General features: G+C 45.8%; 1 protein-coding gene and 1 long non-coding RNA gene across 3 annotated transcripts; one reads left to right on the top strand and one right to left on the bottom strand.

Moving 5' to 3' along the window:
• The first annotated feature begins 938 nt into the window (after nucleotides 1-938).
• Nucleotides 939-3,071, top strand: LOC123050299 (uncharacterized). Of its 2 annotated transcripts, none has more exons than XM_044473115.1 (4): nucleotides 939-1,188; nucleotides 1,379-1,450; nucleotides 2,375-2,460; nucleotides 2,712-3,071. In XM_044473115.1, exons 1-4 carry the CDS (start codon nucleotides 1,117-1,119, stop codon nucleotides 2,725-2,727), a joined length of 246 nt encoding a protein of 81 aa, XP_044329050.1. In that variant the 5' UTR covers nucleotides 939-1,116; the 3' UTR covers nucleotides 2,728-3,071. The 2 variants fall into 2 exon arrangements, with proteins under 2 accessions (XP_044329050.1, XP_044329049.1); XM_044473114.1 differs by having other exon boundaries at nucleotides 2,657-3,071.
• A 1,982-nt stretch (nucleotides 3,072-5,053) lies between these two features.
• LOC123050298 (uncharacterized) lies at nucleotides 5,054-8,576 on the bottom strand. The gene is made up of 5 exons (XR_006423747.1): nucleotides 8,016-8,576; nucleotides 7,309-7,420; nucleotides 7,010-7,092; nucleotides 6,434-6,500; nucleotides 5,054-5,348 (listed from the first exon to the last, which is right to left on the bottom strand). It is a non-coding gene; the product is annotated as an uncharacterized lncRNA (long non-coding RNA).
• Nucleotides 8,577-11,569: the final 2,993 nt, after the last annotated feature.

Genomic DNA, 11,569 nt, shown 5'->3' with positions numbered 1-11,569 from the left:
TAATCACTCTATTTTCCATTAGAACATCTCCCACATCGCTTACGTTATCACTGAAAAAACATGCCATGTAGAAAAGGAACATGATAATGATGTGACAAAAAACAAATGATACATGAGTTATTGAATACATAAAGGATGAGGGACTGCGCCCAACTAGCGGCCATGGCCACGTCTCCTTTTATTCATCTATAAACAGTGCGCGCGAGGGAAGGGATAAGGTCCCGAGCGCCGAGTCCAGCATCCTCTCCTCTCCCTTTCCCCTCGCTCGCTTCCTCCTCCCGAGCCCGCAGATCCCTAGCCGCCTTCTCCCGCAGCACCTCAGCCGCCTCCTCTCGCTCTCCACCCAGCCGCCTACTCCCTCTCGCCCAGTGCGGACGGCCTCCTAGCCGCCGCAGCCTTCTCTTCCTCTTCCTCTCCCTCAGCGTAGCCCCTCCACCTGCCTCCTCCGTCGACGGTGCCTGGTCCAGATCGGGCTCAGGTCGTCTCCATGGAGAGCAGGGGTGGACAGTGGGAAGCAGTGCGTCTCCTCCACCCGCTGGCTGCCACCGTCCAGGTCCCCTCACTCACGGTGGAGAGGCTACGGCGGAGGGGATGCATAGGACGAGCGGGGCTCGCAGAGGAGGAGAGCACGTGGCCAAGGGAGGCCGTGGAGGAGGAGGCGCCGCGGTGGCGGGAGCTCGCGATGGAGGAGGAGATTCCGTGGCGGTGGAACGGAGCTTGCGTATGTGTGGAGTGCGCTCGGAAGGAGAGTGTGCGGCGGCGGAGGGGCTGGGGAGGCCGGGCCCGAATCACTAAAGTAGCAGGGGAGGCCGGACGAGGGCGGCGCGGTGTCCTGTGGCCATGGTGGCCGGAGGGGCGGCGCAAAGTCGCTGCCTCAGCTTCCACCCCGACCCTTTTAGTCACGCGCGGTGGCCGGTGGACCTGGGTGAGCAGGCTAGGCAGGATCTTAATGGTTAGTGGAGGAGCAGGGAAGGCCAGCGACATGGGGGAGGAGCAGGCCGGGGAGAGGCCAGCGTCGGGGACAAGCAGCAGCAGGGCCAGTGGTCCCGCCGCGGTGAGGTGGATGGAGAGGGAGGAGTCGGCGACGGGAGAAAGAGCAGGCCGGCCCTGATTGTCATGGATGATATCGTCCAACAGCACGGCTGCTCGCCCTCCTCCGCCTCTACCTCTGTGGACCATGGATTTGTGGTATGTCATGTTGCTTCCCTTTGTCATTAGACGATGCCTTCTCCCCCACTCGATTTCTTCCTCTTTCATGCCTGCACATCTCTAGCTTTTTTAGTTTACCCCGTCTAAATTTCCGTGACATAAGATCTCCTGAAATAATGTGATGCTTTTGTTATTATTGAACTATGATGCTCTGTTTCTTTTTTCGAAGTACGAAGTGATGAATCGAACAAGGAGGAAGGGAATGCTTGATCTTCAGCCATTTCTTGACTCTGAAACCCAGGTTAGGATTGTCCCCTGTTAAGTATGAACATATAGCAAGGTAAAAGGCCATCCATACTGATTTTCCTTGTTTGTATTCTTGTTCATATCTGTAAAAAAATTGTGGTGGTCATGATTGATCTAAGTATCATGATTTGTAAATTAGATGCAGATGTTAGAACCAGCGCCAATTTTGTAGTCAATTGGTTATGTTGTGCTGTAGTGACCGAGGGTAGTATACATCTCATACTGCACTCTCAAATTTGATTAGTGATTTTCTCAAATAAATAGAAGCATTGCTATCATAAACTGTTGATTGGTGAATCATGATTTGTAAATTAGATGCAAATGTTAGAACCAGCGACGATTTTGTAGTCAATTGGTTGTGCTGTAGTGACCGAGGGTAGTATACATCTCATACTGCGCTCTCAAATTTGATTAGTAATTTTCTCAAATAATAAATAAGAGCATTGCTATCATAAACTGTTGATTTGTGATGCAAGCACTGCATACCTTAAAGAAGGGGTTCTGGAATATTGCTCGAGCTATGCTAGCTAAATATAAGAATTCAGACCATATTGATTCTCATCTGTTCTTGTCTTTTTCTTTCGGGCAAGGTTCTCTTCTTGTCGAGGGGAAGGTATCTAGAATGTTTCATACATATTTTGTTTTCTATCCTTGTTTTATTGTCTTATACCTTGAGTTGCACTGCATTATACTACGATGGTATAATGCAGTTACTGAACTAATATACCTATTCGTGCTTATGTGATCAGTGGAATTTTGTATTTGTATCTATGAATCGGTCAGCCTACCTACAACATTCAGACGTTGTATCTGCTTGTTTCTAGGTTAATTTTTTACTTTGTCATGCAGGCTTCTAAGTTCTGCATGTACATTGTTTATTCGATGTTGTCTGTCTTATTTTCTCTTTGGGTTTCTACAGAAGAGAGATGTCTATGGAGCTTGGGAACAATATCTTGGGTTGGAGCGGACTGATACTGCAATAAAAGGGCCTATACAGCCTATCAGGTATGCAGTTGTCTTGCTGGGAGGTGAACATATCTAACTTTCCGATTTCAAGTTCTACCTTTACCCATGCTTGGGCTTAGATATGTCGTACCTATGCTTTGTTGTCTATGTAATAGAGCTTCAATTTCTTTTACAAGATTTTCTGTAGGCTTTGCGTTTTTTCAGACAGTAATGAAAACCTTAATTTCCATTACAGGGACATGCATCTCAATATATCATTGCTCTGTTCTGGTGGTTTTATGTACCTGCAGAACATCACACACATGAGAAGGCAGTGACTTCAAGCAAAAGGGAGCAATGTCGATGGTTCCAGGCACCAATGGAGATCAAGATTGCTGCCTTCCCGAACATGATCTCCTAATCATCCATTAACCTTGTTGAGTAGACGCACTATTTCTTATTTCGTCACATTGGATATTCTTATCTTATTGACCACATCAAAACAAAGGCTGCCGTGTTGAGTAGATACATTACTTCTTTCTTGGTCGCGCTTGGATATTCTTATCTTATTGATCACATCAGGCATAAAATAGAGAGTATGAGATGTTGTTTGGTGGGTCTCGATGTTGTCACCTATGTTCCTGATCTGTAAATCTATCATTGTTGAACTATATGTCCGTGGTGCCAAGTTCCCTAAAATGAATTTTTTGTAGCTTTATGTGTATGAGAAATAGTGGAAAAAGAACTTTACCTTAGTGATCATCTCTCTACTGAAATTCTTGTTGTGATGATAGGGGTATATGAGCTAGAGTTCTGAGAATTATGTTTTTTAATGTGAACTTTTACCAACAAAAAAAAACCCTGAATTTTCTGCGTTACACTTCAATGGAAATTACGGTACCATTCTGCATTTTAACATGTGCATATTCCAGGAAAAGGAAATTCACGATTCATACAAAGGAATGTCATGCTTCCTGTTTTTACCCACTCTTGACCTGGATCCAAAGCCTTCGTTAGGTTTTTGTATGTGCATGTTCATTTGTTTGTTGCAGCACCATGCCATTTATTTGTTCGGCCCTGTAGTTTGCGTTCTTGCGGCATGCCTCCGCGCTGTGCTGTACCACCGTGGCGTCCTGGCTTTGTCGCGGCTGTTTTACCTGATGTGTCACTCGCTGCTGACCCACTTGTTTTTCGGAAGAGGAAACGTACGTCCTTTCCTTTTTCTCCCTTATGTGGTCCCTTTCAAATGTATGTTGGCCCCTAGGTCTTTTCCTCTTAGCATGTTCTTAGTTTTCTATTTCCCCGTAGGAGATAGGTTTTTCCCATTCCTTAGTTCTGTTGACACAGCAAGGAATCGTAAAACGGTGCACATTTCTGTTGGAAAGGCTACGTGCTCACAACATGGGTGGTTAGTTCTTCGTATTCCTCTCTATCATTGGTTGGAATGTACCTCTAGTTTCTCTATGTAAGCTTCGCACCTTCTTGTTCTACCTGATGCAGAACACGTGCTTTCATCACCTACAATAGTCAGTTGTTTTTGGCACTCTGTGCAAGTGGTACATCATCGATAGGCATTGGATCACTGTTTTCTTATTTCAACAATTTTTGTTTCAGCTACCCAATTTTTGTCTTGATGGTTGTCTAAGATGAGTTTCACTTCCTTGTTCAAATCATCCCTGTAGTAGAAGCCATGCAAGCGCCATGTAAAATGGTTTTGAATCAGAATCGAAGCCATCTGTTGGAAGTAACATCTGTAGGGACTGAACATGTATGCCACTCCCAGTAATATAGAGTAAAGGCAATAATAACAACATTGTTTGTTTTTGGTTTATAATGGGTGAGTTCCTACTCCTTGGATTCACCTGTTTATCGCCAGCACACCTTGGCTAGGATATGTTGTTTCTTAATATTACCTGCAAGTCTGAATCTTTTAATTATTTGTACAATATTTTTCATTATAGGAGTATCGGCCATCGTTTATTCTTGGTATGCACATCAAAGTTTCAGATATTCTTAATCGTGGATGTACCTTTAGGCTTTCGTGAAATAGATATGCATCATATATTGATGTGTGTCCTAAGCAGCAGATGATTACTATAGTTTATGTAGTGTCAAAACCTTAAATTATGTGCCTTCTTTTAAGTTTTCACATAAAGCTAGGGTGTTCCTCTGTTTAGAGAGTTTAGATAGAAGGCAATATTGAACCACCTCCGTTTATTTTCTCGATGTGATCTTTTAAGATTGTTTCTCAACTGTGTTCAATCTGGCTTATCAATAAAATATACACTACACCATGACCAAAGAATAGGGGTCAGAACATCTGCCGGGAAAAGTAGCCATTGGAGGCAGTCAAACTGCCGGGAAAGTTTTTTGCCGGCAATTACAAACCGCCCTTGAAAGTCCCGTCGGGGAAAGTAATTCCCGGCAGTTAGTGTGAACCCCGGCAGATGTTCTGCCCTTCATATTCATACCATTGCCGGCAATTAGAATTATTACCGGCATACTGCTCTTCCCCGGCAGGCTGACAATTCAGGGCAGTTAGAAGATTTCCCGGCAGCTCTTCTGCCTGGATTTGAGTTCGCTGCAGCCACACAAGTCTCCCATACATGTATTTCAACAGCTATTATCTAAAGTCCATTTTGTGCCATGTATATATAAAACACACATGCATGCATATACTTATGAGCAATCCATCATCCATAGATTCACAAGTCTCCATCCATACATAATCCATACATATATAGGTTCACAAGTCCAGGACAGCCAAAAGCACAACCATCCATCAGGTCTAAATGCATACAGTTGTAGGTTCATAAGTCAAAGTATTACATCATAGACAAAAGTGCAAAATAGGTTTTAGGTAGAAACATATCCCAGCAGAAGATCCTTTTAGCCTCACCAAACACACCTCTTGAAACTTGTGAATGCAAAGGCATTATGCTGGTGACCTGTAAAGAAAAAGGTAATGGCCAAATAGATCAGCTCGGAAGAACACATCTTCCAAACATAGAAGTTGCATGGGTTAAAAAAGAAAATCAACTCATCCAAACGAAAAGACACATGTGTGTTACCCTGTACTTTGCATTGCACAAGGCATAGAAAGAATGTGTGGATGTACTCATATGAACAGATTGTGCACTATGTATGAATCATCAGGAAAATCAATGTAACCTATCACTATAAATATATACCAATTGTCATCTTTTGGTGTAGTATAATTTCTCTTGATTGCTGTGAAGTAAACAAAACATTCAAAAACAGGGGCCATGTGCAAAATCAGAACTTAGGCCCTCGATGTCATTCAAAATTAGAAAGCAAACTTTATAATATATATCACGTTGGCAGTGCGATTGTTTGAATAACTACATTCTATCAAAAAGTGATTTTCACTGTAACTCAAAAGTAATACATTCTAGTGCTAGAAGAAATTGCAGAAAAGGAAACTATATTACAGAAAAAACGGCGACTAAATAAACAGATGGGTTTTAGGGTAAATAACCAGATGGTTGGTTGAGGCCTTGAGGGTGATCCCCAAGCTAGTAACTGGTCAAGTTTATTGAGTAGCCATTAGGATAGTCACTAGTAATACTAGTCAGGAGTCAGGATTACTATTACGTGCAAAATTGGGGCCCTAATAATTTGGGATAGTCATCAATAGTTATGAGAATGTATACCAAGTGAACAACCCACTGATTAAGTTTGCACTTGGTTTCAGGAAAAGAGTTTGCAGGCACATAAATGTCTGTGGAAAGTTTAAATAGTAGCTGCAGAATTATTTAAGAAACAAGAAACAGAGTTGCTGGTTGTGATTCAGAATAGAAGGACTTAAGCATATGTTTGAAAGTAGGCACATTTTTTATCTACTGGGAAAACCAAAAAAAGTACTAGTTGCTAAGGAGGAAATAAGAAACTTGTAGGTTGCTACTTTCAAGCACATGCTTCATTCAGAAAAATAATAAGTCATCAGTATGTGAAAGGAGAAACATATCTTTTCTTTAGTATAATATTCCAAAATTCGAAGAAGATACAATACCTTCTAGCTGTGGGAACTGCTATGGGCTGCCATGGTTGCTTCTGCATAACTTTACGAACACCCCAATCTGCAAACATAGGATTATCAACAGGAAGCAATTTGAGAAACCTACAATTGCTGAAATAGACATGATTAGAAAGAAGTTTAAAATATCTACAAGGTCATGCAATAGATCGCCCGAGAGCATTGGCCATGGTCCTCACATTCCCATAAGGGCATTGCAAAATAGCATCATTTTTCATCACCATGTTAGCTACAACTTCAGAACATTGAGAACCATGGTCGGCGAGTCCCCTGGAAAGGCCTTATTAAGCAGCTCTAGCAATATGTTAAAACTCTTATCACTCCAACCCCAAGAAATTTGGTGTGGATTAATCTAACTACAAAGTGTAGCTTTGAGAAGCTTGTGCACCCGGGATAAAGTTTGGCATCTGCATCATCTAATAATTGGTGAAAAGCCTCTATATTTAGATCACTTCCATCTTCCCTTAGGTCACCATCATTCCCACCATCGTCCCCAACTTAACCGAATTCATGCCCTATATCTTGGAGCATTTCTGGTATCTCATCAAGTACCTCAAATATGTCCTCATCTTCAACCTCATCATTTTGAAACTCTTGTCCATTACGGTTTGCTTGTACTAAATTTCGACCCTTGCCTAAATATCGCAAGCCAACACAAATCAGTATTTTTTTTACAGAACCAAGGCATTGAAATCATAATTACAAACCAAAGCAACCTTCCAAGTATTCGAAATATAGTCAAACAATTACCATGTAACGATAGAAACAAATCACGAGATATTCAAAATATAGTCAAAAGAAACCACACAGTGATATATAAAAATCAAATTCTCAGTTATGATAAGACTCACAAAAGGCTGCAAGGGCACTTCTTCGGTTATTGATGGTTGCAGCTTGATACTTCTTCCCTTGCCAACTTTGATCTCAAAACTTGTCTTTCAAGATCAGTTTAGGCTGGTTAACCTGCAAACCATCCAAACATAATTAGCATGGGTGAAGAATAATCAACAATTATCCTGCAATTATCTATCCAATATCTATTTTTTGTTAGCCTATTCTATCTGTGTGTTCATCATGCAGCTCATCCTACTTAACACTACCTTCAGGAAGGCCTAGTACTTGGTTAACCAGAATATGGCATACATGTTGGTAACAAGTTTAATTTTCAGTTTTATTCCTTTAATCCTGACATGCATACTGGCATATGTAGGTCGTATATTACTTCATCTGCACTATACTCCTTGTTGTCAAATTTACATAACTAAGTATTTATGAGATCACAATAGAGGTTTTGTGAGTTGTATATTTCTGTTGCCAACATTTGCTTATTCTTTTCTATATGTGCAAGCATGATCTGCTGCAAATTCTCTTTGCATATTGTTGTTGCATAAACAGATCAGAAGGTTTAGATCTTCTCTTACTAGTTAGTCAGAAACCTGTTATTTGGAGCATATCAATGCCAGGCTGCTAGATCTGAAGGCTAATGTGACAATTTGCTAGATAATTTGATAGAGCGCAATAGAGAATGATCTTACAAAACATGGCTTTAAATGCATACCTGTAAAGACCGACCACAAACAGAGAAAAGAGCTCAGTTGCAGCCTCTATGTGCGACTGAGGCTAGCTGTTGCTGCTGCTGCTGCTTCAGTTGACGAACACAAGTTGAAGCCGTGGCAGAGGGCAGAACAGAGGAGCAGCAGCAACAGACGAACAGCAGTGGCAGTTGCACCAGATGGTAGCACGAACGAACAGAGGAGCTGTCACACCGGGCTGCACTGTGAGGCGAAGCAGGGGCGGGGATAGGGATTGGGGAATGGGGTGGCGGCGCTGGACTGGGGATGCTGGTGCGGCGTGGAAGGAGATGGGGATGGGAGGCGGCGGCTCAGGGTGAGGGATGCCGGTGCAGTGTGGATGGGGATTGGCGGCGGCGTGTCTCGGAGGTGTGGGTGGGGCAGCGCGAGTACGAGATTTGGTGGCGTCCGGCTCTACGAGTACAAGATTTGGGGGCGGCGGCGCTGGGTAGAGGCGTGCATGGGGAGGGCGACGGCAGGGTGATGAAGCGGATGGAAGCGGGGTGGCAAGGATGCGGGTGAGCCGCCGGCGGCGATAGGCTGGGCGGGCGGCAAGGACGCTTGACGCGGGCGAGTCGGCGGCGGCGCTAGGGTTGCCGGCATCGAAGGCGAGATGCAGTGCGGCGGCTTACGAGGAGGGAGGGAGAGTGGCGGAGGAGATATGTGGATAAGGGAAAAGATAAGGCCGCGTGGGCTTCCAGTGCCTTCTAATTTTTCGCTCTCCCGCGACTGCGCGCGTTTTCTTGGGCCGTCCCCGCCAACTTGGTTACCAGCAGTCCATTTGCCCTCAACTAGAGTTCGTGGCAATTGGGCTGACCTCGAAGAGGCCGGCAGTTATTCTGCCTGTCTATAACTACCGTTCCCGGCAGTTAACTTGACTGACATAGTCTTGCCCGGCAAATAGAGCATTCCCGGCAGTTAATTGCCTCCAATACTGGATCATTCCCGGCAGTTAATTGCCCCTAAACTTTGGTCATGGTGTAGTGATACTCACTGTCATGCGTTCTGCCTTGATCCGTTGGCTACATTTATTTGGTTGGGTTAGTGCGGGTATCTGGCCAAGCTACTTGGCTCACTTTCGTTGCCTTTTGCGGGTCCTTCTGTGGGATGTTGTTGTCATTCTAGGCCTTAATGCTCGGAGGAGGGTCAGGGGCATTTCCTGCACGGGAAGAGGGGCATCTGTGGGGGTATTGGCCAGAAGTAGGCAAGGTAAAAAAAAACTAGGTTCTATCTCTGCTACATCTGATCAGGCAACTAAATTTGGTCCCCTTACTCATTTCTTTTTCACTTACTGTATGTGAAGCGATACAATTTTATTTTCATTACCGCATCTTAATATGTTTTATCGATTGGTGAATGCACAACTTTAGCTCATAAACTGGATGGCAAATGCTAATTCTGATGGGGCTTTTGCCACTTATTGTTTTATGGTTGTTTAGACAGATGATGGCATGCTTCTTTCTTGCTAATTGTCAATTCTTTTGTATAGGGTCCCTCAGCTACTTATGCTTTGCTAGACAATGAGGGTATGTAGATAGCATGTATGGTTTTTACATTGTTTTGCGCAGGTTGAGATGCATCACATGATGTTTTCCTTTTACATTTATGGGTATTACAGAGTCCTTTCTTTTTCCACAAGGGGCAGTAGCTGTGCCATTCGATTCGAAGGACAAAGAGTTGATCACAAAGGGGTAGCATTCAGGATATATACACAAAAGAGTATAGAACCAAATTATATGATGTAATTGACCACTATTTCTATTAACTTCTCATGTACACAATGTTCACAAGTTCATGTATTAAGTACATTTTATTGTGTCACTTGTGTTTACTCCTTTTTTAATGCAAGTTTACAGCTACTCGGAGTTCCTAATTGCAGACTCAACTATCTTTACCTACCGATGATCTAATTTGTGGCATTATTACCTTAAGAAAATATTTGCATTTAATTTCCTTTATATATAGGGGTATAAGTTCTTACCAAATGTACTCAAATATACAATTATTGAAAAAATGCAAATATTTTCAACACGAACATGGTTTTAAACGGGTCTGTCTTGGCTGCGCCGGCGATGGGGATCTCGGAGATGAGATTGCTGCGTTTGAATAGCCTGCTGGGCTCTGTTGGGCCGGCTCGGAGGGAGTCGGGTCCACGAGGATATGGGCCTGGGTCAGATGGGTATGAGGCCCATGCTGTACCGGAGCATAGTCCTGCTCGTATCGCTATCACATGCACGTACGTGGGAGATCGATCTTCTTCCTGTCATGCGCCGTCTTCTGATGCTCCTAGGGTTCACAGGCGCGGGACTAGAGGATTCCCGGTGTGTGGTGCTCGTCGGGCAAGGAGGATCCGGCCTCTCCTGGACATGGCCGGCCGCGGGGCTGCGCCGCCGCCAACCAAGAAGCTGGCTTCGTCCGATCCAGCAGGGCGGGGCGGGGAGGTTCCGCCGCAGGCGGCGGGTGCCGGGCGTGGAGCCCTGGTGCCGCTTGGCCAGAGGCAGACGGCGGGCGGGGGTGCTCCTCTGGGTAACCCGGGCCGTGGTAATACTAACTTGGGCGGGAGGCCGCCGGCGCCCGTCGCTCAGCCGGCAGCGGGTCGAGGTGGGACTAGGCCTCCAGCGTTGGGGGTGCCTTTGCAAACGGCGGCTGGAAAGGGCGGGCTGAGGCCTCCGGCGCCCGTCCCTCAGCCGGCAGCGGGTCGAGGTGGGCCTAGGCCTCCAGCGCCGGGCGTGGCCGGTGTAGCTGGTGCTGGCAGGGGTGGTGCTGCCCCTGGGGTCGTGCCGTCGCATGCGGGCGGTCAGCCTCATGCCGCGCCTCCGCCTCACTTCATCGCGAGGCCGGCTCAAAACCGGTCGGGACCGTCTCAGACGAGGATGAATTCAAGCTCTAAAGAGTCCCATGTTCCGCCCCGAGGCCAGTGGGGGGACGATGCGTTAGATGTGTATGGTGATGGACAACATCGTGGTTCCTCTTCCACGGGAGGAGGTCGTGGTTATGCCTGGCAGAGTGACGGGTCTACTGAGAGACCGTTTCTCGGCCCTCCAGGAGGTATTGTCGAGGGTGCCTCCGGTCCGGACCACCGCCAGAGAGGTGGCTACCGTGGACATCGTGGTGGTCGGAGCGGTGGCCGCGGGAGGTATCGCAGACCGCCGCCGCCTCCGGCAGTTGTTGACCATGTGGCGTCAGCAGTGGAGACCGATTACGCTTCCACGGAGCTCCCTACCCAGGCGATGGAGGTGGTGACGGCTTTAGCCAATGTTGAGGTTCCTGCGACTAGGACTGTGGCTGAGGCTACCGACAGGTCTGATGCTGAGAGGGCGTCCAAGTGGGCGCGTTAGAAGGAAATATGCTTTGCTACCATTGTGGTGAGAAGGGCCACTTCATTGCTGAATGCATGGCAGAGCTGTGTGAGTCGTGTGGCAAGCCAGCACATGCCTCGGGGGATTGCCCGTTGTTGCGTGACCAGGCTTCGACTTTGACAATGTATGGAGTTTATTGTGCTGAGCTAATGTTCTTTGAGTCCCCGGCCGCGAGAGAGATT

This window comes from Triticum aestivum, chromosome 2D, assembly GCF_018294505.1.
Source record: "Triticum aestivum cultivar Chinese Spring chromosome 2D, IWGSC CS RefSeq v2.1, whole genome shotgun sequence".
Lineage (NCBI taxonomy): Eukaryota > Viridiplantae > Streptophyta > Magnoliopsida > Poales > Poaceae > Triticum > Triticum aestivum.
This window is presented reverse-complemented; position numbering and strand designations above follow the sequence as displayed.